This window comes from Equus asinus, chromosome 5 (assembly GCF_041296235.1).
Source record: "Equus asinus isolate D_3611 breed Donkey chromosome 5, EquAss-T2T_v2, whole genome shotgun sequence".
NCBI lineage: Eukaryota > Metazoa > Chordata > Mammalia > Perissodactyla > Equidae > Equus > Equus asinus.
Genome location: NC_091794.1, coordinates 78,218,148 through 78,239,264, shown reverse-complemented (window position 1 = coordinate 78,239,264; position 21,117 = coordinate 78,218,148). Strand labels below are relative to the sequence as shown.

The 21,117-nt window shown below is 48.4% G+C and overlaps 3 protein-coding genes across 6 annotated transcripts; 2 read left to right on the top strand and 1 right to left on the bottom strand.

Moving 5' to 3' along the window:
- The first annotated feature begins 917 nt into the window (after positions 1 to 917).
- Positions 918 to 2,994, top strand: HPDL (4-hydroxyphenylpyruvate dioxygenase like). Its single transcript, XM_014833305.3, has one exon. The coding sequence runs from the start codon at positions 1,586 to 1,588 to the stop codon at positions 2,699 to 2,701; it is 1,116 nt and encodes a 371-aa protein (XP_014688791.1). The 5' UTR covers positions 918 to 1,585; the 3' UTR covers positions 2,702 to 2,994.
- Positions 2,995 to 3,512: 518 nt separating this feature from the next.
- On the bottom strand, positions 3,513 to 17,736 carry MUTYH (mutY DNA glycosylase). Of its 2 annotated transcripts, XM_014833298.3 has the most exons (16): positions 17,455 to 17,736; positions 7,618 to 7,738; positions 6,911 to 7,059; positions 6,782 to 6,821; positions 6,586 to 6,659; positions 6,406 to 6,447; positions 6,252 to 6,323; positions 6,061 to 6,174; positions 5,878 to 5,975; positions 5,651 to 5,795; positions 5,507 to 5,570; positions 5,146 to 5,337; positions 4,905 to 5,041; positions 4,667 to 4,819; positions 4,431 to 4,472; positions 3,513 to 3,696 (listed from the first exon to the last, which is right to left on the bottom strand). In XM_014833298.3, the coding sequence occupies exons 1-16, from the start codon at positions 17,734 to 17,736 to the stop codon at positions 3,574 to 3,576; spliced, it is 1,848 nt and encodes a 615-aa protein (XP_014688784.3). In that variant the 3' UTR covers positions 3,513 to 3,573. The 2 variants fall into 2 exon arrangements, with proteins under 2 accessions (XP_014688784.3, XP_070366132.1); XM_070510031.1 differs by lacking the exon at positions 6,586 to 6,659 and having other exon boundaries at positions 17,455 to 17,594.
- Positions 17,656 to 21,068, top strand: TOE1 (target of EGR1, exonuclease). 3 transcript variants are annotated; one of them, XM_014833304.3, is made up of 8 exons: positions 17,656 to 17,786; positions 18,560 to 18,702; positions 18,790 to 18,830; positions 19,024 to 19,078; positions 19,196 to 19,354; positions 19,621 to 19,880; positions 20,078 to 20,237; positions 20,309 to 21,068. In XM_014833304.3, exons 1-8 carry the CDS (start codon positions 17,735 to 17,737, stop codon positions 20,924 to 20,926), a joined length of 1,488 nt encoding a protein of 495 aa, XP_014688790.1. In that variant the 5' UTR covers positions 17,656 to 17,734; the 3' UTR covers positions 20,927 to 21,068. The 3 variants fall into 3 exon arrangements, with proteins under 3 accessions (XP_014688790.1, XP_044626609.1, XP_014688789.1); XM_044770674.2 differs by having other exon boundaries at positions 18,982 to 19,078; positions 19,732 to 19,880; XM_014833303.3 differs by having other exon boundaries at positions 18,982 to 19,078.
- Positions 21,069 to 21,117: the final 49 nt, after the last annotated feature.

Sequence of the window (21,117 nt, the reverse complement as noted above, 5' to 3'; positions counted from 1 at the left end):
AGTACTATTACTTACTATTACTATTCCCATTTTTACAGATGAGGAAACTGCGGGTCAGAGAAGTTAAGTAACTTGACCAGTCATACAGCTAGTACGCATTGGTAGGTGGATTTCAAACCCAGATCTGTCTGGCGTTTGGAACCCATGTTCTCAAATTCAGTGGTCTGCAGAGTAGCAACAACTGCCTTTTACCACCACTGACCAGCTCCGGGGTACTGCCCTCCTGGCCACAGGTCTGAACACCCAGCCAGACTTCCTTTTCCAAGCCCATCACATCCTTCTCCCACTTGCCAATGAAACTCAACTGTAAGTCACCACATCAGGCTGCCTGACAAACGAATCTCTTTTGCAATGCCTTGGACCATGGCATCCATCCCAAATGCCTCCCCAACCTCATGCTCCATTGCTCTTCTGAGGGTTTGGTTCACATTCCTCACTGACCTTTTGCTTATGCTCTTTGCCCTTCTTGGAATCCCTTCCCAAACCCTTCGAGAGCCACCCATTGAAGTCCCAGAAGACTCCTAATTTCCTCAATCCAATGATCTCACACAATTCTGCATCTCAAGGACAGAAACAGCCTCAGAAAGCTCCTCTGACCCAATATGCAGTCAGGAAGCTGCAAAGAGCAAGGAGGGCTTGAGTTCCAGTCCGACTAGCATTGGAAGGAGGAGAAAGGACACCAGTGAAGCTGTTTCTTTGAAGTCCTATGTCACCAGTTTTTTCTCCAAATCTTGCTTAGGGACAAGGGGGTAAAAGATGTTGAGAGAGAAGTGGGGTTGAAGAAAGAGACAGGTGCAGCTGAGAGATTGCTAGAGAGAAAAGAGAGAGTGTGGGAGCCATATACGTAGATGGCTTATCTTCCTATAACATCAATTTCTCTGGACTATTTTGGGTAGGGAATGAAAATCTGTAACTTAAAACATTTTAATATTTTTAAAAGATTTAAGGGAACATTAAGACCTAAAAGTAAAATTCTCCAGAATTTTAAGCTAAAACATGAAATTGTTAAGAAATTCCGTGCCCGTGGCGGGGAGAATTAGGGCTCCTTCCCCAACTGGGGGTGATTCCCTTTGTTCTGAGGTTGGGGGATAAGTGAGAGCCCAGCGCCTGGCGCGAAGTGAAGGCAGCTATTGTGATCTTCGGGGGCCGGGGAAGGGAGGCTCAGTGCCCAAGAGTATGACCTAGCCAGAGGCTCTGGGAAGGAGCACCCCTGCGTCCCCTCTGCACCCTTGGCGACAGGGTCTGGGCAGGAGGCGGAGAATGTCAGCCGCGGAGTCAGTGGCTCCGCCCACTCTCTCCCGAACCGCCCCAGCATTGACTCCACGTGGTTTTCACCACTCGCAGCGCAGAGCCGGTGGTCCCGCGGCAGCTCCAGCTCCAGGAGTGACGCGGCGGCGAGAACCGCGAGCCCCCAAGGGATCAGTCTGTGACTTCTCCCCTGAAAAGAGCGAGGAACGCGCCCTTCCGATAAAACTGGACTCCAATCAGCTTCCGACGACAAGCTTGGGACGGAGAATCCCAGAGTCCCGAAGGACAAGTCAGCGGCCCCAGGGGAAGGACGGCCGAGGTCACCATCCAGACCGCCATGGCCGCACCCGCCCGCAGTCTATGCCACATCGCCTTCCACGTGCCCGCGGGGCAGCCCCTCGCCCAGGATCTGCAGCGCATCTTCGGCTTCCAGCCCTTGGCGGCGCGGGAGGCAGACGGCTGGCTGCAGCTGGCCCTGCGCAGCGGCGATGCAGTCTTTTTAGTGAACGAGGGCGGGGGGCGCGGGGAGCCGCTCTACGGCCTGGATCCGCGTCATGCCGTGCCTAGTGCCACCAACCTGTGCTTCGACGTAGCGGACGTTGGCGCCGCCGCCCGAGCGCTGGCCTCGAGAGGCTGCAGCGTCCCAGTGGCCCCCGTTAGCGTGCGGGATGCGCAGGGCACCGCCACCTACGCCGTCGTCAGCTCGCCGGCAGGCAACCTCAGCCTGACGCTGCTGGAGCGCGCTGGCTTCCGCGGGCCCTTTCTGCCCGGCTTTGGACCTGTACCCTCCGCAACCGGCCCGGGCTTGGTCAGCCACGTGGACCACCTGACCCTGGCCTGCACCCCCGGCAGCTCCCCAACACTGATGCGCTGGTTCCACGACTGTCTAGGCTTTCGCCACCTGCCACTGAGCCCAGGTGAGGATCCAGAGCTGGGCCTCGAGGTGGAAGCAGGGTCTGGACGCGGGGGGCTGAGGCTTACCGCCCTGCAAACCCCGCCAGGCAGCGCTGTCCCCACCCTTCTGCTGGCCGAGTCCCTGCTAGGGGCCACCGACGGACAGGACCAGATAGAGCAGTTTCTGGCCCAGCACAGGGGACCGGGCCTGCAGCATGTGGGGCTGTACACCCCGAACATCTTGAAAGCCACTGAGCGGGTGGCAGTGGCTGGAGGCCAGCTCCTGACTCCTCCTTCCGCCTACTACCTGCAGCCGGGAAAGGAAAGACAGATCCTAGCTGCAGGGCACGAGCCTAGCCTGCTGGCCCGACAGGGCATCCTGCTAGATGGCGATAAAGGCAAGTTTTTACTTCAGGTCTTCACCAAGTCCCTCTTTGCAGAGGACACCTTCTTCCTGGAGCTGATTCAGAGGCAGGGGGCCACAGGCTTCGGCCAGGGCAACATCCGGGCGCTGTGGCAGTCGGTGCAGGAGCAAGCTGCCAGGGGCCAGGAAGCCTGAGGGCCAGAACCGGCTGCTGTCACCTGTCCTGGAGCTCCGGGGAGTCCAGCACAGGGCCTGCAGGAACCAGGAAATACCTAGAAGCCTGGAGTGAAAGACTTTGTCCCTAGGGGCCAGGTGTGGCCTCTATCTTAACAGTACCTGCTAGAAGTTGACTCCCTCACTGGGGTCCAAAGAGGTGGGATTTTTTTTTTTTAACTATGAAAGATTTCTTACATAGTCTATATTTAATATATATTAAAGATACAAAGAATAAAGGAATTACACAATTAGGAAATAGAACATAACCAATACTTTTGAAGCTTCCTTGTGTCCTTCTCTGATTTCTCTCCACCCTACCCATAATTTTATGATTACCCCTTGCTTTACTGTATTGTTTTACTGCATATTTAATATATCCCTAAATAAGTGATTTAGTATTTGAGGTAGGAATTTTAAGAGAACAAATCCTCCCCTGTGCTTCCGCTCTCCCTAGGGAGCAGCCGCTGCAGGTGGGAGGGGCTGGGTCAGGGCTGAGCCAGCCACCTGCTCTAGGGCCATACCACTGCTCCAATCAGAGCTGAGCAGAGACCTGGACTGAGGGTGTTGGGTGTCAGCCACTGGCAGGGGCTCCCTGCAGCTGCCTTCTCCCTCTCCTGGGGGCTGGGAGAGGACAGAGAACTCTGGACAGAACATGCCCTTCCAGCTGCCCAGGGCTGGCTGGGAGCTCAGCCAGTGGAAATCAGGACTAAGTAGGACTTACCACTTTCTGGGTCCCTCAGAGGTGAGGAGTGAGAGGGCTAGGGAGAGGGTGGAAAGTCTCCAAAACAACTACAAAAGTAAGCACTTTATTAAAAAACAGGATTCTCAGGGGGCAGGGTCTTCCAGAGGCGTCACTGGGCTGCAATCTTGAGGCTGGGTGTATCAGTGCGGATGTGGGGCCGAAACAAACTATCCAGGACTTGCTGGCCTGGGCTGGGCTTTTTCCGGCTAGACGGGGTGGCTCTTCTGGAACCCTGTGCAGAAGCAGAAGGAAGCAGGCATTGAGGGGGCAGCAAGGAATCCCCTCCTTCCACCCTCCCCTCCCCACACTGATCTAGTTCACTTTCCAGCCTGAATGTTGTAAAGCTTCCAGCCTGTCTCCAGTAACTACCTCTGTGATCAGTTCCAAAAGGCAGCCCAAGGTAATCTTCCTAAGATGCAAATCTGACTCCTCTCCACCTAAAATGCTTCAGCGGCCTGGTGTTCACGGCCCTGACTGGCCTGGGTAGGCCCTGCTGGCTGCTCCAGCCAAACCAAAGGTTCACGGCAACCTGAGCATCGTGCTTTGCAGACTGCATCGTGCCGACCTTTGCTCACACTACTTGGGGCTGAAAGAACGTCCTTCCTGCTGACTCCTCTCCCCAACCTGGACACAATGATTTGTTTCTAGGGCCCAGATTACCACCCACTCCCCAGCAGCCTTTTCTGATCCTTGCCTCCCAGAGAGAACGGACAGTTCTCTACGTCACCCACAAAACCTGGTACAAACATTTCACACACTTGGGACACAACTGTCTCTATCATTTGTTCTTGTCCCTTCTCCACGCTGGACCCCAGACTCTAAATTCTCCAGGTCAAGAACTATTCCTCTCCCCCTAGTGAGGCCTGGAGTGGATGGTGTTCACCCAAAAGTGTGTCATTTAACTCACTGAAAACCCATGGATCCGGGCCTGGGGAGAGATGGCAGGATGAGGGCCAAGAGACTCACCTTACAGGTCCCTGGCCGCTGGCCCTCGTATACGCGGAACACCTAGCCAAGGAATGAGGGGGACGTTCAGGGCTGGGTCTTCCCCCAAAGAGCCAGACCCCTGTGTTCCGTCCTCAACTTCATGCCCCAGCACTTTTCTTTAGAATATGCCTTTTTTTTTCTGTTTACATAGTAATAGGTTCACGTAAAACATGCAGGAAACAAGAAAAGTACAATGAAGACAACAAAGGTAGTGCCTTTTTCATGGCCGTGGAGACAGCTGCGGTGTGAAACTCCTCCCGGGTCAGCCAGCGAGCGCCAGGTGGTGTGTCGGTCACCGGGGTCTGTCCTTCCAGGGCCAGACCATATACTTGATATATCAGCTTGATGTGAGAGAAGATGTGGACCACCTGGGGGAAGGGCCAAGAGGCTGAAACAGGCCTGTGGATGTTACCAAAAAAGCCATCATTCCTGGCCCCTCCACCACTCACTCACCTGCCCCAGGTGCTGGAGGCGGGTGGCTGGGAGTGGCCCAGCCCAATTCTGCAGTTCCTGCAGCAAGGCCTTGCGCTGACACTGCTCTGAGGGCTCCATGGTCACGGATGGGAACTCCCACAGTCCTGCCAGCAGACCTGAGAGGGAGGGCAGCCAGGCGTGGGTTAGGCCTTAGCTGCTGACTCCTCCATTTCTCCTTTCTTGCTTATGCCGCTGCCCTCCACTCCTGGGACCCAGGTACCTGAGTTTGGCCTCTGTACCAGCAGAATTCGGGCACCCCCAAGGGCCCTGGGCTGCTCCAGAACACAGGTGGCAGAGCACTCCTCCCTGAGGGACTTGCGGCTGGCCTTTCTGGGAAAGTTGGCCACGCCCAGGCTCTGGTCCCAGGGCTCTGTGGGAGGCGTGCACAGCTGGCACTGTCCAGTGTTGGGAGCTGGGAACAGAGATCCCCGAGCCCCACTCAGGCCAGGTGACTTAGGTGCCAAGCACAGAGAGCAGGCCTTGGCCCAGCTGTGCAGAAACTTCCTCGGGTTGTAGGATGAACTGCTTCTACAGGGTCCTTGACAGTGCAGGCAAGGGCTGGGGCTGGGGCTGGCACTCACCACACTCCTCTACATCAGCACTGCCTGGCAGGCTCTGTGAGGCTGACAGCTGCTCCCGCTCCACCTGAGAGGCATAGAGCAGGATGTCACGGGGCAGGGGTCACTCCCTAGGACCCCTGACTACCCCTTCCCCAGATGGCTCACTCTCTGGCGTGCCCGGCACAGGCTCTGCAGTGGGCACTGGCTGCAGAGTGGGCGCTGTGGGGTGCACACTGTTGCCCCCAGATCCATGGCTGCTTGGTTAAAGTCCCCTGGCCGGGTCGGGTCTACCAGCTGCTGGGCTAGGCTCCTACAAGAACGGGACACTGCTGTGAGCCAAAGACTCTTTGGAGACACCCTTCTCAATCTCCCTCATTACCCCAATATCCTACCAGAGCTGCTGGGAGACAAGGGTGCTGCTGGGATCAGCACCAATGGCTCGGACACGGCAGAGCACCCGTACTACATTTCCATCCACCACACCGGTTGCCTGGCACAGAGGAGTCCAGGAGTCAGCCTGGTCTGGGGAGAAGGGAGGCAGGTACGCACAAAGTGGGCGTGGGGTGTGGGCTTACCTGGCCAAAGGCAATGGAAGCAATGGCTCCAGCTGTGTACCGCCCCACACCAGGCAGGAGCTGCTGGAGGGTCTCTGCTGTACGTGGCATGTGGCCCCCTAGCTCCTCTACCACCTGATTGGGGTGGGAAGGTTTAAGGTTATGAGATACTGGAGGCCCTGGGGCCCCCACCCTCCCTGTCACCCCTTTACCTTCCGGGCTCCCTGCAGCAGCCGCCGGCCTCGAGAATAGTAGCCCAGGCCAGCCCAGAGCTGGTTCACCTCCTGTGGGTAGGGTCAGAGGTCAGAGAGATCAGTGGTCAGTCCTCAGTTGTCCCCATTGCCCCCATCCCAGGGTGACTCTCACCTCCAGGGAAGCACTGGCCAGGTCCTGCAGTGTTGGCCACTTCTACAGCCCAAAGGCAAGCAAAAAGAGATGAGGTCAAGGGTAAGGGAGGTGGAGGAAGGCTTCATTACCCCCACCCCAAAGGACAGGCTGTCATCTTGGAACTGGCCCATGACCCTCCCCTTCCTTCCCTGAAGTCACCTGCATCCATCGGGTATAATAGTTGATCACCGTGGCAACCTGGGTCTGCTGCAGCATGACCTCTGAGACCCACACTAGGGGAGAGGGGTTGGCATGAGGGCACTGCTGACCCGCCCTTCTCCTAGCTCATAGCCTCTAGACCTCAAACCAGAGGGTGTCCAGGTAAAGGATCCCTGCTCTCAGGAGAAGCACTCACCAGCATATGCCCGCCTGTCCGGGTCCACTTCACCCTCTGCCTGCCAATGCAATCCCAGATGGGGAGTTAGTGCGGAGGGGGCTGGCTGCCAGCCTCCCACCCCACAGTCCCTCTCCATCGCCTGCCTACCTGCCTTCTCCAGGGTAGATCCCGCTTCTCTCGGTCGTACCAGCTCAGCAGACTCTCCCGAAAGACTGTGACCTCAGCTGTGTCTCTGAATAGATGGTACGGGGAGACGGAGGCCTGCAATTCCACCTCCTCCTGCCGCCTGGCCAGGCCTGCTGGGGCCTCAGGAAACTCAGGGATTGTCCCCACACAGGCTGTGCACCACGGGCCGGGGCACTGCAGCCTGGTTGCAGTCTGCTCTCACTTAGGGCTTCCTCCATCCCCATCCCCTTGCTTAAGCTTAGGAGTTGCAGTCAGACCAGAGTTCTCTAGCTGTGTCAAGCCAAGTTTCTGGCCTTAATTTTCCCAGGGAGGTACTACGGGCTCCTTGTGTCTTTGGGTGATAATGAAGCCAACAGTTTCAGCCAAGCATAATGTATACCTGTGCAGGGCTTTCCCATTTACAAGACACTTTCAGGCTGATAAAATCATTTGACTCCATGAAAGCCATGTGAAGGAGGAAATGCATAGACTACTGCTCCATTTCACTGGGAAGGAAGCAGCCATTCAGAGGAATTATCCCAAAGTCACATAGCAAAGTCAGAATTAGATCCTTAATTAGTCCCTTAATGCCTTGATATGTACCATGTTCCCTTCCCAGTCTGAATCTGTCCCCTTTCATGGCCAATAAAACCAGCCTCTGAGTCTTTGATTAAGACAAAGCTCCTCACCATTTGGGGCAGAAGGCTTGGCCTGGGCGCTGCTGCGGGCACACTTCTCCCTTCCCTCCTGGCTGGATGCCCGTTTCCTGCAACGGCTTCCCACAGCTGCTCGTGGTTTCTTCATGATCGCCTAGAAGAGAAAGGCCCAGCCAAAGCAGTCAGTCACAGTGAGGCTGAACCTTGGGGCCCTGCAGCGGGAATAGCCACCTCCCCACCTACACCATTCATATAGAGTGTCTAGCTTTCCTCAAGTACTCTCCAGATGCTCATGGGTTTGCTCTTGGCTGGCTGTGGCACTGAGGTGTGACCAGTGGGGCTGAGCCTCTGCAAGCAGCCTGAGAGGAACTAGCATCAGTGTAGTCCTGGAGACATACACAAAATAAGAGGCCAGGGCTGGCCTGGGTCAGGGACCAAAGCCTCCTGTTTGGGAGCACCTGGGTATCCGTGATGCTTATCGCAACTGTGTGTGTGGACAGGAGCGTGCGGGTGGGTAGGACGTTTATCTGCTTAGAGATGTAGCCCATTTACACTGAAACGCTCTTTAGTAGTCATCCAGTCCAAACCCTCATCCTACAGAAAGGAGAAACCAAGGATTAGAGAGGGAAAAACATTTGCCTGAGAGCAGATGGCAAGTCAGGGGCGGAAGAGAGATGAGCTATTTTTATTCCTAATCTTTTCCTGATCTAGTAAATCACAGCGGGCTGGCCATGAGTGATGCAGCTAGTGGATCTGCACTGCTCCCTTACTGTTCTTCTGGCTGCCTCCTCTCTAATAACTAAAAGTAGGTAACAGTTAGTGAGTGCTCACTATACACCAGACCCTATGCTAAGTGCTTTCCCAGATTCCCCACTCAATCTCCTGATGACTCTATGAGGCACATTCTCGTACAGTCATGCATCACCTAATGATGGGGATACATTCGAAGAAATGCATCATTAGCTGATTTCATTGTTGTGCGAACATCATAGAGTGTACTTACACAAACCGAGGTGGTATATAGCCTACGACACACCGAGGCTGGGCTATATAGTACTAATCTTATGGGACCACCATTGTATATGAGGTCCGTCACTGACCGAAATAGCTTTATGTGGCACGTGACTTTATCACCTCCATTTTAGTGATGAGGAAACTGAGGCTTGTATAGATAAGCAACTTGCCCATTCACACCCACAGTGTCTGCCTCCAGAGCCTGCACTCTTAGGCTCTGCTATACCACAGTCCCTGCTGAGCCTCTGGATCAAACTGTCTTCTCAAACTTTTGACATCACCTCATCTTCATCAAAAGTTTGCTTCCTCCTTCAGAGAAAAAAATGAATGTACAAACTCACCTCCATCTGCACTTTCCTTCTCCTTTCCCCTATTATATGAAGGAATGGTCCCTCCTCATAAATTGTCCGAGCTCAGGGTCCTACTCCTCCAAACCCTTCCACAAGATTCACTCTCTTCCTCTTGGCCAAACTTCCTTTACCGAACTCACTTCCATAATTCATTCTACATTTCGTTCTCCAAAGAGTAAGGCAATCTTTTAAGACATGATCATGTCATTTTCTTACTTAAAACTTTCAATGACTTCTCACTAAATTGTTGAGCAAATATTTATGGAGTGCCTACTATGTGTCAAGCAGTTTTAGGTACTTGAAATACTTAAGTAAGTAAAACATTAAAGTTCCCTGCCTTCATGGGACTTTTATATTCTAATGGGGGCAGACAATAAATAATGCACACAATAAGTGAATTATATTGGATGTTAGGTGATAAATGCCAGCATTAAGATGAAAAATAGAGTAGGTGAAGGGGTTAAGGAGTGTGGGTCGGGGGTGGATTGTTGCCATTTTAAAGAGCATGGTCAGGGTGGGCCTTATTAAAATATTTGACCAATGACTTAAAGCTGTTGAAGGAATTAGCCATGTGGATACCTGTGGGAAAGGCATCCTAAGAAGGAGCTAGTGCAAAGGGCCTAAGGAGGGTGCCTTTTTGAGAGCTCTCATCATAATTGTTTTATTGGTACCTATAAAAAAGCTAAATTAGGGGCTAGCCCAGTGGCACAGCAGTTAAGTGCACATGTTCCACTTCTTAGCGGCCTGGGGTTCGCCAGTTTGGATCCCAGGTGCAGACATGGCACCGCTTGGCAAAAGCCATTCTGTGGTAGGCGTCCCACGTATAAATAGAGGAAGATGGGCACAGATGTTAGCCCAGAGCCAGTCTTCCTCAGCAAAAAGAGGGGGATTGGAGGCAGATGTTAGCTCTGGGCTAATCTTCCTCAAAAAAAAAAAAAAGCTAAATTGAAAAAGGAAATACAAAAAAATACTAACTAGCCTCAAGACTGACTAACGTTACAATTAAATTGAGGAAAAGGAAAAGGATAAATGTTGATAAGATTATAAAGGTTGAAAATTTGAGCTAATTTTATATAAAGAGGTTACATCAACTTTGCCTGACTGTGTTTTAAAATGTCTGGCTGCGAATGCTTCCCCTATCCAAAATTATGCAACCAAGACCTATTGATTAAGTCCAAATGAAAGCTATGATTAGAAGTATAAGAGTTGATGGAATTCAGACGAAACCTCGTGGAATAATGGATATATTTACAGGCTTTATGTGAAGTGATTGTATCTTTCTGCCTGACTGTATTAGAGATTGTACTGTGGGGATAGACATGTGTCTCACTGGGGAAAGGGAACATTTCCCATGCCTGACTGTAAGATAGCACAGAAATCTGCCCTCCAGACACTGTTCACTAAACTTACAAAAGGGAAGTCAATAGGGTTGCCCCAGCCCACACAGTATGAGATGAAAGCTAGAGGCTAATATCAGGTGCTAATAAAAAAGATAATAAAAGCCTCCCCCTCAAAGGTAAATTGGTCTAGGGTTAAATTGTATATCTGGGAAAAAAGGGCCTGGGGCCAGCCAGTGGCATAGTGGTTAGTTCACATGCTCTGCTTCAGCAGCCTGGGGTTCACAGGTTCGGATGCCAGGTGTGGACCTACACACCACTTATGAAGCCATGCTGTGGCAGTGTCCCACAGACAAAATAGAGGAAAATTGGCACAGATGTTAGCTCTGCAACAACCTTACGCAAAAAGAGGAAGGTTGGCAATGGATGTTAGCTCAGGGTGAATCTTCCTCATCAAAAAGAAAAAAATTGAAGAAACAACCAAATTTAAAACAAAAAGAAAAAAAGGGCCTTTATTAAATGCTTTCTGCAGATTTTTAAAGGTGTGGTACATTGTCCTGAAGTTTTAGAACATAAAAATCTTCTGACTCACCTCTTAAGTTAATAATTTCCCTGATAAAGACATTAGAAACTGATAAGGCAAATATCCGGAAACTCCATCTTGAAGAAAACTCGACTGCTTTCTCTGTGGCTTTATGATGTAGATTTTCTGCTCCCATCTTCTCTAGAACCTGAGACCCATTCTTTGAAATACAAATGTTTCTTAGAAACTAGTGAGTTTTGTATTGCACCGATTCATAACAAAAATTTAACGTTTTTGTGTCTACCTGTGTGTTCATGTGTGTCTATGTGTGTGTTATATATGTGATATTTTACTTTCAGACGGTACGGCCAAAATTAAGAGCTCTGTTTAATTGGCTTAAAGTAAACACTTAATGTGAGTTATTTCTAAATATAATAGAAACTAACCCAAATGTCTTTCAAGTTAATGTAATATGAAATTATCTTTGGTAAATGAAAAACTTGTTTAAGTTTGTTGGTTTGATTAACATAAACAGTTCCTCAGAGTTATCAGCATCAGATATGATGCAGACCTGCAGCCTGGGTTTGCTAGTCAAATAAGCTGATGTTGTCTCTATTACAAAACTGGTCAACAAAAATAACTTAAAATGATAGCTGATTTTGTTTGATGTCTCAAAGTCTTTATAGGCAATCTAAATAATTATTGGAAACAGGTAAACTAAGTAGATGTGGAAAAGGTAAGAGTGTTGGGTGAGCTTTTTAACAATAATTATGTATTATGACGTGTATTTAAGATAACTTGGGAAAACTCTCTGATAACTTGAAACTTTGAAGTTTGAAGGGTAAAGGATGAAAATTCATTGAGTATCTAGATCATTTCCAAATAAGATAAAATATTAGACACTAATTATTAAATATAGGTTTACCTACTTTTGGATTCTTATAAAAAGAAATTAAAAGGTGTTTGGGTCTATTGGTAAACATGTCTTGTGTTTTATTAAAAGAATGTACTATATTGGTACAAAAACAGGCACACAGATCAATGGAACAGAACTGAAAGCCCAGAAATAAAACCACACATCTACGGACAGCTAATCGTCAACAAAGAAGCCAAGAACATACAATGGAGAAAACATATAACATATAAGGAACTCACACAACTGAACAATAAAAATACAAACAACCTGATCAAAAAATGGGCAGAGGATATGAACAGACATCTTTCCAAAGAAGATATACAGATGGCCAATAAACATATGAAAAGATGTTCAACATCACTAATCATCAGGGAAATGCAAATTAAAACTACACTAAGATACCACCTTATGACTATTAAAATGGCTATAATCACTAAGACTAAAAATAACAAATGTTGGGGGCCAGCCCTGTGGCCAGGTGGTTGGGTTCACGCACTCTGCTTTGGCAGCCCAGGGTTTTGCTGGTTTGGATCCTGGGTGCAGACATGGTGCCACTCATTGGGCCGTGCTGGGGTGGCATCCCACATGCCACAGCTGGAAGGACCCATAACTAAAAATATATAACTCTGTACCGGGGGGCTTTGGGAAGAAAAAGGAAAAATAAAATCTTCAAAAAAAACCCCAACAGATGTTGGCGAGGGTGTGGAGAAAAGGGAACCCTTATATACTGCTGGTGGGAATGTAAACTGGTGCAGCCACTATGGAAAACAGTATAGAGGTTCCTCAAAAACCTAAAAATAGAACTACCATACGACCCAGCTATCCCACTACTGGGTATGTACCTAAACAACTTGAAATCAACAATCCAGGGGCCGGCCCAGTGGTGCAGTGGTTAAGTGCGCACGTTCTGCTTCAGCGGCCCAGGGTTTGCCAGTTCAAATCCCAAGTGCAGACATGGCACTGCTTGGCAAGCCATGCTGTGATAGGCATCCCACATCTAAAGTAGAGGAAGATGGGCATGAACGTTAGCTCAGGGCTGGTCTTCCTTAGCATAAAGAGGAGGATTGCCAGCAGTTAGCTCAGGGCTAATCTTCCTCAAAAAAAAAAAAAAAGAAAGAAATCAACAATCCAAAGTAACATATGCACTCCTGTGTTCATTGCAGCACTATTCACAATAGCTAAGACATGGAAACAATCCAAGTGCCCATTGACTGATGATTCGATAAAGAAGATGTGGTATGTATACACAATGGAATACTACTCAGCCATAAAAAAAGACAAAATCATCCCATTGCAACAACATTGAAGGACCTGGAGAGACTTATGCTAAGCAAAACAAGCCAGACTGAGAAAGACAAACACCAGTGATGATGATGAGTGATGATTTTACTCATATGTGGAATATGAACAAACACATGGACAAAGAAAACAGTTCAGTGGTTACCAGGGGAAGCAGGGTGGGGAGTGGGCACAGGGAGTGAAGGGGAGCACTTGTGGTGACAGACAAGAAATAACGTACAACTGAAATTTCATATTGATGTAAACAATTATGAACTTAATTTTAAAAAAAGATTGTATTGTAAAGTAATGTTTCTAAAAATTATGAAGTGTTTATAAATTTGTCAAGCCTCAGAAAGCTAATGCAAAAGAAAGTTTACAATTGCTTGCTTAGTCTTTTCTTAGAAATTAAGGTTGCTAAGAGTTAAAAATTCTAATATATGATTAAAGCTACTAAAAATTAAAAAATATATATATTTGTAGTCAAGGAAAGTAAGATGTGAAATATATGTTTTCAGTAAAGAAAGCATAAAGAATGGAAATATTTTTGTTTGGTTAAGAAAGATAAATTTGTCCTAAAGTACTAGAAGGAAAAAAAAAGAAGGATTAGGACAAATTTTAAATGTAAAAAGAAAGTTATAGAAAGATTGTGGAGGAGGAACCCTGAGAAAAGAGTTGCGCATGGTCAAGTTTGCTAAAATTAAAATGAAATTTTTTTAAGTAAATGAGTTTTAATATCAAAAGTAAGCTAGTGCAAAATTAAAATTTGCTTTTTTCCTTCTCTTAAAAGGATAATTTTCTTAAACTTTAGTCTACTCTTGATAAAGACATTATAAAAAAGTTTTTTCTTTGAGTAGTCTACCAGAAGAGTAGGAATTTTACGTTTTATCAAAATAAATTTCCTGTATTGTTTTTATCAAGTCTTTAATCACAGGTGCTAAGGTTTTCCTTACAGCTATTTAATTTTCTGCATTTGCCTGAAAATCTTTAATTGTCACTATGGTTAAGTGGATAACTAAGCATTGTTTCATAGGGACCTATGATAATTGTGTGGGTAAATGTGGGTAAAATTGATATGTTTTAAAAATTATATAACATTCCTAAAATTCTGATCTGTCCTGGTTATCGGCCATAATTCTAGCTATTATCTTGAAGAGTACGTCACAGAAATAGCCACGTTTCTTTGTCAATTGCCATTTTGAAGTCTTTTGCCATTTACAACCAGTTATTGTTTTACTCTGATGCTTTTACAAATGTTTTCATCTTCAGAAAGATTCATGGACAGAACTCTGACATTTGCTTTGGAATGCAGGTTTCTGATAAACTTTCAGATCATAAAACTGAACTGGGTAAGAAGTTACAGAACTGATGACTTCATGAAACTGCTATCAAAGATCAAGATCAAGGGTTGATTATATGGGACTGAATGAACTGATGAGGATGATTTTAATTTTTATGACTTCTCATTTAAAATATTGCTGACTTTTAAAAATGTTTTTTCAGATTTAAGAAAATCTTTTTCTCTTTTCTCTTAAGCTAACTATGACTTATAGCAATTTGGTAAATTATACTTTTGTAAGCAAAATTGAACATTTATCTTTTTCTCCCTACCTGACCTCTCCAGAATTTGGAAAATCTTAGTGAGTGAGTATTGTTATTTTCATGGCAATATAGTTATTTGCATAAGTTCAATAAGAATCTGTTCTCTTTATAACGGGGCACAATTGGAAACATTTGTTACATTTCCAAAGCTTTGACTGGAATGTCACATTTGAGAGAAACATGCATAGACTCAGCTATGACCAGACAGCTTATGAGAAACAAAGACTGGACTTTATGAAATAAAGCCACTTGGAAATATTGGCCTGGTACCTTTTTTACCAAGGTTCCCAGCAACCTTACTGGGTAAGTAAAGAATGTCAACTTATCTGGCAGGTGCAAGGAACCTCAATATTTTGGGGAAACTCAAAAGAAGAGAGGAATTCACCCAAATCTATAGGTATTGCAGGCAAGGTCTGATGACAAGGTCCTTGGCTTGACTTTCCTGGCCTTGAGAGGAATTTAAAGTTCAATCTGAGATTCTTTATAGAAAGTTCCAGTAAAGCAGTTTTAAAAGAGCCTACATGATCAATTGCTATTCTTGCTGTATTTATGTAAATAATTGGGCCAAATTTATGGAAACTAGACTTATTTTACAAACTAATTAGTCTTAATTTGGCTACCTTTGGTAAAAATGAGGGTAATTTTAGAAAATTATATTTCAGTAAAAACTGTAGTACACATTTGTGGATATTAGATCTAGTTCTGTTAATTGTCTTTGAGGCTTTTGTTTTCTACCTGTAAACTGGACTGGATCCTGAATTCTTCTAGTCTTCTGAAATATCTGGCCACAAATCTCCAAACTAGCATTTTCAATTTTTTTCATCACCTTTATTTGAAATCATTGAGAACTGAAACCACCCTTGGGCCTGAAGCCATGCAAACTGAAGCTGGATAACTTGATATAAACTTGGTAAAGATCACCATGATAGCAGGTGTGTTGCTAAATAAGCCACTCAAAAGGATACCTGAACACTCAACGACATCATCAGAAACATTTCAAGCTGCAAAAGATGCTTCAACCCTGACATCTAAAAGTCTTCTTGACTGGCTGTCCCTTGGGCTCAGAAACTGGTTTATAATTTGCTTTAACCATTAACCTTGTTTTTCTTTTTGTTTCCATAGAAATGCTTCTGTATTAAATGCCTGATTGCTTGCTTCCACAATACAGGCCTAACTTTGAGCGCCCACCTGCATCACTGCCTTCTGAAATGAATTTAACTGAAGTGATCTATTATCAGGACTGAGAAATGTGTTCACTGAGATGGAACAATCTACCAGCCCAGCTTTTAAAATGTGAAACTTCCGGGGAAGTTTCAGAGGAGGGAACTGATGGGGTTCAGGGCAGGCCATCCTAAGATGCACCACTCTGGCATGTGGATTATTTTGAGCTGAAGACAATACAGGCTCAGAAGACTCAGGAAGAACATTTGACCCTCCCCTAAACTGCCCAAAAGTATTTAACATAGAAGGCCTGTTCCAGGAAGGAGCCAATACCATGAGATAGTTACAGTACAATGTAAAATAGGTGTGATAGAAAGGCACAAACAAGCCCATTTTTGGCCCAGCAAAACTTGTTTAACAAACATTTGCATTTCCATCTCCATGTAAATTGTCTTCCTCCCCTCTGAAAACCCAAGCCACTACCCCCAACATCCTCCTTTGCCTTTAGCTGAAGATAATATTTAAGTTGGCAGCCTCACCATTTTGTTGAGTTACTCAGCTTTCCTGGGTCTCTCCTACATATACATGTTATAAAGCTTTGTTTGATTTTCTGCTGTTCTTCTGTCTCATGTCAATTTAATTCATAGCCCAGCCAGAAGGACCTAGAGTGGGTAGAGGATTTGTCTTCCTCCCCTACATGTTTGCCTGAAATAGCTGCTTCAATCCCCAAGTGTCTGTCCACCTTGAGGCCTCACCTAATCCATCTCCTCTGCTTGGACAGCTCTTCTCCTATGCCTTACCTAACATCTACTCATTCTTCAGGTCTTGACTTAAATGTCCAGATCAGGTCCCCCTAGTCTTACCGTCTTGTGTACTTCTGCATTGTTGCTCTTATACCAATAGTAATTTCACGTTTATTTGTGATTCTTTGATCACTGTCAGCCTCCCTCACTTGACCACAAAACTCCACGAGGGCAAGGGCTGGGTCTCTTTTGCTGACTGTTGTGTCCCCAGAGCTGAGCACAGTGCCAGGTAAATTATATACAATAAATACTTGTTAAATTAATTAATGGATTGAGGGATAGTAAAAGGAAGTTTTCCCTTTTTTAGAATGGGAGAAATCCAAACAATTCTGAATAATGATGAAAAAGACTCAGTAGACAGAGAAAGGTTGCAGATGAACTAGAAGCAGTGAATAGACAAGAAAGGGTTGAGAGCCCTTGGTGAGCCGAGAGGATAGGAACCGGAGCACTTGGAAAAGCAACGCTTTCTGGTAGGGACACCTCTCTGAATCACCCTCTAGGTCAACTATACCCCCTGATTGCTTCCAGTTTGTCCTTTCCTCGCCGTTCCAACTGCCGAGCCTTAATTCAAGTCCTTATATCACTTGCCTGGATTATTTCAAAAGCTTCCCTGCCAGTCGGTAGCTCTAACCCCTTTGCAGCCTCGTCTCGCGTCCCTTTCCCCGCCTCTTTCGCTCTCCATTCCCCCGGGGAACTTGCCCAATCTCAGCATATCCTTCTTTCCCCCACACTGCCCCGTCTTTGCTTAACTCCTCTTCGTACTTTAAGCTTAGCTCAGGCAGCGCCACCCGCTCTGAGCACCCCTACCCTACGCCAGGGATGTGCAGATGGGAACGGCGTAAAGCAGGGACCCGGGTACCCGCCAGCACGCACGCGAAGACGTTACCTCCCGCGCGGTCTCCCGCACCCAGCTCCCGGACGCACTCCAAGGGGCGTGGCTCCGGCCAATCCAGGCGGTGATCCGAACCGCGCCAGCCAATAGGCTCCCAGCGCGCGCCGAACCGACTCCTCCGCGGCAGACCCGGGAGGTCTGAACGGAAGTCCGACCCGTCTGCGACTCCGAGGGCGACGGCCTGCCCACATCCCCGACTGCTGGAGTCGCGCCAGCAGACGAAGCGGAAGTCCCGCGTACCCACAGACTACTCAGGCGAGGGACGCGCGGTATCATGGCCGCCGACAGTGACGATGGCGCAGCTTCAGCTCCAGCGGTCTCTGACAGTGAGTGGCTTCCCAGGGGCCGCCTTAAAAGCCTGTGCGCTTCGGGGGAGGAGAAGGCCTCGGGCTCGTACTTCTAGAAACCGACCTCAAGTTACAGAGGACTAGCTCCTTCCTTCTGAACCAGCCATGAGGAGACTACAAGTCCCTGTGTGCACCGCGGCCCGGGCTGCAAAAGCCTGGAGCGTTGGGAGCATTGTCAGGGCACATCGGGAGATGTAGTCTGAAGCTCATGGCTTTGTTAAGTGGGGCAGGTTGGGAGTTGTAGTTCAAAGGAAGTGAGACGCATTGGGAGCTCTGGTGTAGGGCATTATTTATCAGGCTTCGGGCCATACTGGCTACTGCCGCTTGTGGCTGCTGTGGCACCATGGGAACAGTAGTATGGAGTTGTGGGATATTAAACAAGCTGAACTCCTCTAGCCCTGCAAAATATTTCCTACAGGATGTAGGAAAGAGGAACCTCACAGGTCATCTAGTCCAACCTTTCTCTTCTACGGATTGTGATGCTGAGGGGGAAGTAATTTTCCCAAAGTCTCATATGAGCCACTGGAAGACCCAGGCTTCCTGTCCCCAAATTCAGGGCACTGTTTGTTCCAAGACCTGTGTGTAGAGCATGTGTGATACAAAGGCCTGAGGGGAAAGCAGCCATTTCTTGCCTTAATGGACACTGACCCCCCACCCCCAGCCCCACCCTGCCCCAGCCATGGCCTAGCTTGGTATCTCTTCCCCTTGCCCCTTGCCTGAGCATTAACATCGATCACCCTCCTTACCCCCAGGTGGTGTCAGCAAAAGCACAAAATCTGGGGAGGAGCTAGTAGTCCAGGTTCCTGTCGTGGATGTGCAAAGTGACAACTTCAAGGAGATGTGGCCATCCCTTCTGCTGGCCATAAAAACAGCTAGCTTCGTGGCTGTGGACACGGTGAGGATTGGGCAACGGGGAAGGTAGGTGGTTGTGAAAAGGCTGGTGTTGGGGACCTCATACAACTCTCCCTTTATCCACCCATAGGAACTGAGTGGGCTTGGGGACAGGAAGAGTTTACTGAATCAGTAAGTATAAGCCCTGATCTCTTTAGTCCCAGCCTTGGCCTTGGCAGGAGGGGCAGACCTCAACCCTGGAGTGGAGGTCACAGGCCTGGGTGGTTTGGGTGCTTCATGAGGCTAACTCCCAGCCACAGCCACCCCCAAACCCAACCCCAAGGTGCATCGAGGAACGTTACAAGGCCGTGTGTCATGCTGCCAGGACCCGTTCTATCCTCTCCCTGGGCCTCGCCTGCTTTAAGCAGCAGCCAGACAAGGTATGAGCTGATCTCACCCCCATCCCAGGTCTGTGGCTGGGGAGAGGAGGGTTGAGATCCTGGGGAACATCAGGTGTGAGGTTTTCTCCTTCCAAGTCTTGATGTGTTCTCCCCCAGAGTGGACACTCCTACCTGGCCCAGGTGTTCAATCTGACCCTGTTGTGCATGGAGGAGTACGTCATAGAACCAAAATCTGTGCAGTTCCTGGTGCAGCACGGCTTCAACTTCAACCGGCAGTACGCCCAGGGTATCCCCTACCACAAGGGCAACGACAAGGTGGGCCTCCAGCCTTGACACTGCCCCTTCTGGGACTTCATTTGTTCCTACCCTAGGCTGGGTGCACGGGGAGGATCTGCTTCTTAGGGAATATGGGGAATCCATAGTGACAGGGCTGGGAAAACAAGACAGATACATGGGTGAATAGCATTTGGTTAGGCAGGGAGGGGGAGCTTTCCAGGTAGGGGAGCCTGAGATAAGTGTCCTGTAAAAGAGGCTCCCTAGGGGACTCTGTCCTTCCCGATGACCCCTTTCTTTCTACCCAGGGTGATGAGAGCCAGAGCCAGTCAGTGAGGACACTGTTCCTGGAGCTAATCCGGGCCCGCCGGCCCCTGGTACTACACAATGGTCTTATAGACTTGGTGTTCCTATACCAGAACTTCTATGCACACCTGCCCGAGAGCTTGGGAACCTTCACTGCTGACCTATGTGAAATGTTCCCATCCGGCATTTATGACACCAAATATGCTGCTGAATTTCATGTCCGCTTCGTGGCCTCCTACCTAGAATATGTCTTCCGGAAATGGTGAGGGACTAGTTGAGGGAAAGGGGTGGGGCGTGGTATAAGCCTGACTATTTCATTCACTTAAGATTATTTATTGAGTGCCTACCATGTGCTAGGCACAGGGTGCTGAGGATTCAGCAGTGAACAAAACAGACAAAAAACCCTGCTCTCATGGAGCTTATGTGCTAGTGGACCAATACCCTGTTGTGCCTTTGCAGTGAGCGGGAAAATGGGAAGCGGCGGGCAGCTGGCAGTCTGCATCTTACCCTGGAGTTCTGCAGCTATCCTTCTAGCATGAGGGCCCATATTGACTACCGCTGCTGCATGCCCCCTGCAACCCACCGCCCTCATTCCACCAGCGTCTGTGACAGCTTCGCGGTGAGAACACCCACCTGGGGGAGGGGAGTTCTGATACCTGGAACTCCTCTAAGCCTCTTTCCTATCTCTAGGCCTATGGCTGGTGCCCTCTGGGATCACAGTGTCCTCGGTCCCATGATATTGACCTTATCATTGACACTGATGAGGCTGTGGTGGAAGACAAGCGGCGACGGCGACGACGTAGGGAAAAACGACGGAGGACTTTGTTGGGCCTGCCTAGGAAACAAATCTCTGGGGAAGCTGAGGATGGTCCTCCCATGAAGCAGGTCTGTGAAGATGGCCTCAAGGCTGAGGAAATTGAGCAGGAGATGACTGAGGATGAGACTAGGAACCAGCCTGGCTCTGAGCAAAGTCACAAAAATGACTTAGAGGTGGGGCTTAAAACAAGGCCTGAAACAGCTGACATGGCTACTTTAGAAGCGCCAGGGAGTCAAGCCAGTCCTAACCCAGTGCCTGGGGATGGACTGCATCGGGCTGGTTTCGATGCCTTTATGACAGGTTATGTGATGGCCTATGTGGGAGTGAGCCAAGGACCCCAGCCCTGTAGTTCTGGATCCTGGCTACCTGAATGCCACAACAAGGTATACCTGAGTGGCAAAGCTGTACCCCTCACTGTGGCCAAGAGCCAGTTCTCCCGTTCCTCCAAAGCCCACAACCAGAAGATGAAACTGGCTTGGGGCAGCAGCTGACCCAACTTCTACCTAGCACTCAGGGCCCAGAAAGAGAAGCTGAGGGTGGGACAGGGGAGTCGGGGGTCCCTCTAGCCTCTGAAGGTCCTACCCAGAGTTGGGGGTGGTCCTGGCAGAGATAGATACTGCTGCATCACTCCTGGACCTTCTCCTTTACCCCAGGGGCGAAGGAACAAGGTACAAGTAAGAAG

What these genes read in the sequence shown, in the direction of transcription:
- HPDL (XM_014833305.3), top strand. Translation starts at nt 1,586, where the DNA reads ATGGCCGCACCCGCCCGCAGTCTATGCCACATCGCCTTCCACGTGCCC.
- TOE1 (XM_014833303.3), top strand. Translation starts at nt 17,735, where the DNA reads ATGGCCGCCGACAGTGACGATGGCGCAGCTTCAGCTCCAGCGGTCTCT. An exon ending in AGCTCCAGCGGTCTCTGACA is followed by an intron (nt 17,787 to 18,559) that starts GTGAGTGGCTTC and finishes CCTTACCCCCAG; the next exon opens with GTGGTGTCAGCAAAAGCACA. An exon ending in GCGTCTGTGACAGCTTCGCG is followed by an intron (nt 20,238 to 20,308) that starts GTGAGAACACCC and finishes TCCTATCTCTAG; the next exon opens with GCCTATGGCTGGTGCCCTCT.
- MUTYH (XM_014833298.3), bottom strand. Translation starts at nt 17,736, where the DNA reads ATGATACCGCGCGTCCCTCGCCTGAGTAGTCTGTGGGTACGCGGGACT. An exon ending in CTTCCATTGCCTTTGGCCAG is followed by an intron (nt 5,976 to 6,060) that starts GTAAGCCCACAC and finishes CCTCTGTGCCAG; the next exon opens with GCAACCGGTGTGGTGGATGG. An exon ending in TGCTGATGTAGAGGAGTGTG is followed by an intron (nt 5,338 to 5,506) that starts GTGAGTGCCAGC and finishes CTCTGTTCCCAG; the next exon opens with CTCCCAACACTGGACAGTGC.